This window comes from Fukomys damarensis, unplaced genomic scaffold (assembly GCF_012274545.1).
Source record: "Fukomys damarensis isolate Sample0158 unplaced genomic scaffold, DMR_v1.0_HiC HiC_scaffold_14, whole genome shotgun sequence".
In the NCBI taxonomy this organism is placed as follows: Eukaryota; Metazoa; Chordata; class Mammalia; order Rodentia; family Bathyergidae; genus Fukomys; species Fukomys damarensis.
The window spans coordinates 79,596,870-79,602,869 of NW_022900926.1; the positions used below are offsets into that span (position 1 = coordinate 79,596,870).

The following is a 6,000-nucleotide window of genomic DNA, read 5'->3' on the forward strand; positions in this document are numbered from 1 at the left end:
CTTGAACTAATTTCTTTTTTTTGTCTTTCCATAGTTGGAATGGATAATGGGAGAGAAGCAATTGAAAGTGGAGCTGCCTTTCTCTTTATGACATTTCACTTGAAGGATGCTGTTGGTCACATGGAGACAAAGGCTATCAAACAGATGTTTGGTCCATTTCCATCATCATCTGCTACTGCAGCTTGTGATGCCACTAATCGAATTATTTCTCAGTTTAGTCAAGATGATTTTACTGCTCTTGTCCAGATGACAGAAAAGGAATGTGGTGATAGAATATTTTTTGGTAAAAACATAGCATTTTCATTTGACATGCATGATCTGGACCACTTTGATGAACTGCCATTAAATGGTGAAGCCCAGAAAACTATAAGCCTCGATTATAAGAAGTTTCTGAATGAACAATTTCTGGAACATTGTACCCCAGAGCTAAAGCCTGTGGAAAAAACAAATGGTTCCTTTTTGTGGTGTGAAGTTGAGAAGTACTTAAATGCAACTTTAAAGGAAATGACTGAAGCACCAAGAATAGAAGATCTTTGCTGTACCTTATATGATATGCTTGCTTCTGTTAAAAGTGGTGATGAACTTCAGGATGAGGTATAGTTGAAGTTACTGAAGTTTTATATAAATGTGGATGATCTTAATAAAGTAGCTTTTCATACTTTATTTATTTTAAATTAATTTATTGGTACATTTTAGATATACAGTATTACAACATTCATCCTTGGAAATTTGTGCCTTTATGTAATCTATCTTGGTTCTTATTTTTTTCCCCATTCCCCTGCCCTCCCTTCAACCCCTCCACCTCTCCCTATTTACAAAGACTTTGTTTCCATTTTTTCATTTTCTCATATTAATTCCATTCCCTTCTTTCCTTCCCCCTACCCCTCTCATTTCCCCTGCCCCTTTGCCTCTTTTCTTCCTATTTTATACTTTATTTATTTTTGTGATTCTGGAAATTGAACTTGGCCTTGCACATACTAAATATGTGCCGTACCACTCAGCTACCTACCCAGCCAGAATATGCTTTTTAAACACTGACAATTAACAACGAAAGAACTTCTTTAATATTATGGCTATATAATTCTGTTGTATAGACAAATGTTTTTATATGGTGTGTACTGTTAGGAGGGCTATGAGTATAAAGAGCAGTGAAAGAATCACAGAGCAGTAGTTAAGGATCTGCTTATGCCAGTTACCAGGGGAACAGTCCTCTTTAAATCTGTTCATTGTAATAATTAGTACTTTTACTCTGAGAAGGATGTAGATTTAATGGAAAATTATATCATCACTCTAGTGATGATATAATAACTACTATAATAATTACTCTAGTAATTGGAAATACTGTTTCTAAGCATTTTGTATTTTTAGGAGATCTGATAAAAATAAACTTTAAATTGTTAGAATTTTTATATACTAGTGACTTGCTAATTTAGAAAACTTTCTAATTTCTGTTTGAAAAACTGTTGAAAAGCAGATTATTTAGAAGTAATTAAATTGGTTGAAATATTAGATCACTTGTTCAGTAAATAATTGTAAGTTTTTTTCTGTCAGATGAAGGAAAGAATTATTTTTTAATTCCTTTCTGTGCCACAGTTAGGTTATGCTATTCACAATTATGAACTACTTTTACTGTCACATGAAAAGTTTATCTTGAGGGCTTTAGTTTTGCCTTCAATATTGGCATTATATTTTTCCCAAATTTAAAATAATGTCAACCCAATTTTAAATATGGACAAATTGAGTGTGTAACACATTGATGAAGGACTAAGAGGGATGACATACTGTTATAGAAAGGGTAGAGGCTTGAAATCGGGTACTTTTCCTCTATATGTTGCTTGTCTGACTTTAGGTTATTGAATCTCTCAGAAGGTCAGTTTTCTTCTTGAGCTTTTTAAAATTAATTTAGGGAATTAGCTAACTAGGTTTTGGAGAACTAAACTCATATAGTGATAAATGCTGTGATGTTTCGTATTGGTTTGGAAGTAAGATATATTGTTAATTCTGTGGCCTGTCTCATGTTTCTTGTTATCAGATCTGTTTCACATTATTATGTGAATTATCTCTAACATTGTAGAATAATATTGTTTTAAAAATTGTAATTTGTAACACACTTTTTTACTTATATTTGCTTTTTTTTTTTAGCCAGAGATTAAACATAGGACCTTGCATTTGTGAGGCAGGTGCCACTGACCTAAATCCCCAGCCTTGCTTTTTATCATTGAACACATAACTGCCTATTATGGTTATCATATATTAACACTTAAAAAAATCAAACTAATAAATATTTTATTTTCTAAGATATAAAACTGTTCTTTTTACTTATGAATATCTGGGATGAAGTTTGTATTCCTAAGTTCTTCACCACAGTTTTAAAGTACATAAAAGAATCTCATTGCTAGTAGAGAATATGTTGTAGTTTTCAAGATTTTTTTCCATAAGTCTTTTTTTCAAAGTCAGTTGAATTTGTGCACCCATCCATTCATGTTGATACTTACTAATTACTAGGCACAGTGCTAATTGCTGCACATAAAAGAATGACTAAGATAGCAAACTTGTTCTCAGGGAATTGTTAAACAGGAGTGATAAATCAACCAATAACTTTATTCAGATGTCAAAGAATCATACTTTATGCAAATGGTGGTGTTAAACAACAAGTCATAGACTCTGTAGAAGGGTGGGTAAGGAAGGTATTTCAGGAGGTTGAGCTTGAGCTAAATCTTTAAATATGACTAAATGTACTGTCTTGAGTGGCTCAGAAAAGTAGAGTACATTTCACGCTTGATGATAAACTGTTTAGACAACTGCGGGATTGAGAGTAGGTATATGGAGAGACGAGGGTGTACAGATTGGTAACAGCCCAATAATGCAAAGCCATGTGTACATGGTTAAAGTATATTTATTATAAGGCGCTCTTAAATCTGTGTGGTCTGGTTCAGTGATTTTAATGTTTCAATGTGTAAGTAAATATTTCACTTTTCTGCCAGTGGCTTCAGTACTTCTAGAGTTTTAAATGATTCATTATTTCATTGTTTTGGTTTTCCTGTCTGTGAGTGAAAATGAATAATCATCGTAATTTTTAATTCTACAATGTAAGTTATTTTTGCTGATAGTTTTATCAATTTCTCTGTAATCATAATGTAAATTTTATGTATAATTTTCAAGCCACGGTGATTGAACTCAGGACTTTTACACAGAGCTTTATCTCCAGCCATTTTTTCATTTTTCTGCTTTTCAGAAGATGAGAATGAAAAAAGCAAATAATTTTTAGTATTACTGTGAAAATAATATTAACCTCATAGATCTTCTGAAAGTTTAGAAATTTTGAACCACACTTTGAGAATTACTTTAATGTGTATTGCAGTTTGCTACTGATTTGTTTAGTGTCTAGGATAGGATAAATACATAAAATATTACTGTGCCAAAATAATTCTTGTCTTTGTTTTATGAAGTGTTCTGTTGCGTGTTGTGCCTTAACTCTACTCCTCAATAAGGCGGACAACATCAAACTAGGTTGGAGTAAAATTTTATCCCTTCATAAGATGACTAAATATGTATGGCTTTTTTATAGAAGTGGTAGTGAACCTATGGGACTCCTGCCACAGCCAGCTGTTTGTTATCATTGAAAACTCCAAAATCTTCACCATCACTATCCTACAGTCTTTTCATCACATAATCAAAAGAGTCTCTGCTCTCCCATCCCGAGTCCACAATTATCCTTTACAAGAATGTTAAGAATTACAGATTTTTTTCACCCAATGTAGCCTTTGTATGTCTAGTAGTCTATTTAAATGACTATCATCATGGAATGAGGTATATATCTTCTACTGAAATTTCTTGTTTTTCAAATGATATCCCATCACTTTTTAGAGTACTTCTCATAAATTGTTTTTCTGAGCTAATACTACTTCTGTTGTTCCATTTAGTTTTGTTTGGGTAACTGGGATCAAACTTGGGACCTTGTGCTTGCAAAAAGCAGGCAGCGGTTGTGCCATTTAGTTTTATAGTCTTTTTTTTTTTCTGTATTTTTTATTTTTTTCCCCTTCCTCCTTTTCCTTCTTCTCCTCCTCTCCTCTTCTTCTTCCTCCTCTTCCTCCTCCCCTTACTCCCCTCCCCAACACTGCTTACCCCCTTCTTCCTCTTCATGTGTGACACTGGGGGTTGGACCCAGGGCTTCTGCATCTAGCTACATCCCCAACCTTTATTTTTATTTTTATTTTTTGAGACAGTTTCCCGATAAGGTGCCAAACTGCCCAGGCTTGGCTTGAATTTGTGATCCTCCTGTTTCACCCTCCCCTTGCGCACCTTCCTTGCACTTGTGTCACTATGCCTAGGTTCCTTAACCTGTTTTTTTGTAGAACTTCTTCACTTTTCTTTTGTTGACCTTAAACTATTATCTGTACAACTTTGGTTACAATTTGCTGTTCTAATAGTACTGACATAGAATGCTTTTCATTATCTCATCTTCAAAGATGTTACACGTTTAGTTGCTAATTTATCTTTCTAATAATCTTACAGATAAATAATATTGTTTTGTCATGACTTAACTTGTGAATCTTGTTGTCTTATTACATTGCCATATGTTGATTTAAACCTGCAGTTAAGTAATATCATAATCCATCAGTTTTTTTAATTGGGCATTTTTGCCATCATCTAGCAATTGAGCTTTCTTCATTATTTATAGGATAGCAGTAATTCTGAGATTAAGTTTTTACATGGTTCCTGAACCTTACAGTATGATGCCCCAGGGCCTGAACTCTTAAACTTATTCAGATCTCAGAACATTACTTTTTTATTTTACCTTGTAGTATTCATGTTTTTCCTGTTTTAAGTTAACATTATTTATAAGAGAAGATGAAAGTCATTTGAGATTGTTTACTTCTCCCATCTTCATTAAGGAAAAAAAAATTTCAGGGTTTATTTCCTTTTCAAGCATTAATAAGAAGACTGTTTCTTATATCATTTTTGTATGCCTAACTTTTTTCTTTAAGAGATTGAACCTATGGCTACAGTATGATAGTTTTAAAAGTATAGAAGTATATATAGAAGAGTGTTTATTTACTATGATTTTGCTATCTTATTGCTCTCAGATGTTTCATTTCATGACAAGAAGTAGCTATCTTACTAGATATCAATTTTTTCACTTTTTCATTATTGTGACATTCAATTTTAATAAATGCTATTTTAATTATTAATGCCATCCATTTTAAAAATGCAACTTTATTTTTCTAACTTCAAAAAATGTATTATCAAGGGCTGGGGATGTAGCTCAGTGGTATTGCTCCTGCCTGGCAAGTGCAGTGTCCTGAGTTTGATCAGTGGTACCAAAAAAAAAAAGTATACTATCATTTTTAAAAATTTACTGTATTTACAAAATACAGAAACTAAGTTACTTAGATTATGTATAATTCCACCTTTATATATAACCACTGCAAATATTTTGGACTATATGTTTTTTAAATACAGCTTAATCATTGGGTTATAGAGTATATATACTTTTGCATCTGCTTCTTTATTAACATTTCCTTCTGTACATGTTTTTATAATTTTTGTAAGTTTTTAATGATGCAGAATATTAGATTTATATCATACCATAGTTTAGTAAATTCCCTCTTCTGTCCCCACCACTTTATGCCTTGCATATTGCCCAGGCTGTTCTCAAACTCCTGGGCTCAAGGAATCCTCCTGCCTCATTCTCCCAAGCACCTATGACTATAAGTTCATGCTACTATGCTAAGTCTCTGTTATTACAGATTTAAATTACAGTAGCCTTCTCACCATTATAAAAAGCATTGCATCAAAGACTATTCTAAGTAATTACTCATACATATTTTTTTCTTGTATATATATTCGATTCAGTAAAAATTTTATGTCCAGATATACCATTGTACCTTAGTACAAGTGGGAAATTGATTGCAAGACTCCATACAAATACCAAAATCTAAGGATGCTCAAGTCTCATGTAAAATGTCATAGGGTTTGTATAGTATATATATATATAGT

At 32.6% G+C, this 6,000-nt stretch overlaps 1 protein-coding gene across 5 annotated transcripts in view; it reads left to right on the forward strand.

The window, feature by feature from the left end:
• Ascc3 (activating signal cointegrator 1 complex subunit 3) overlaps positions 1–6,000 on the forward strand; it is a 295,426-nt gene that overhangs the window by 22,542 nt on the left and 266,884 nt on the right. For all 5 annotated transcript variants that reach the window (XM_010607172.2, XM_010607175.2, XM_033763469.1 and 2 more), the window contains one exon: positions 35–594. In XM_010607172.2, coding sequence (XP_010605474.1) covers positions 35–594 — 560 coding nt within the window. The remainder of the gene's footprint in view (positions 1–34; positions 595–6,000) is intronic.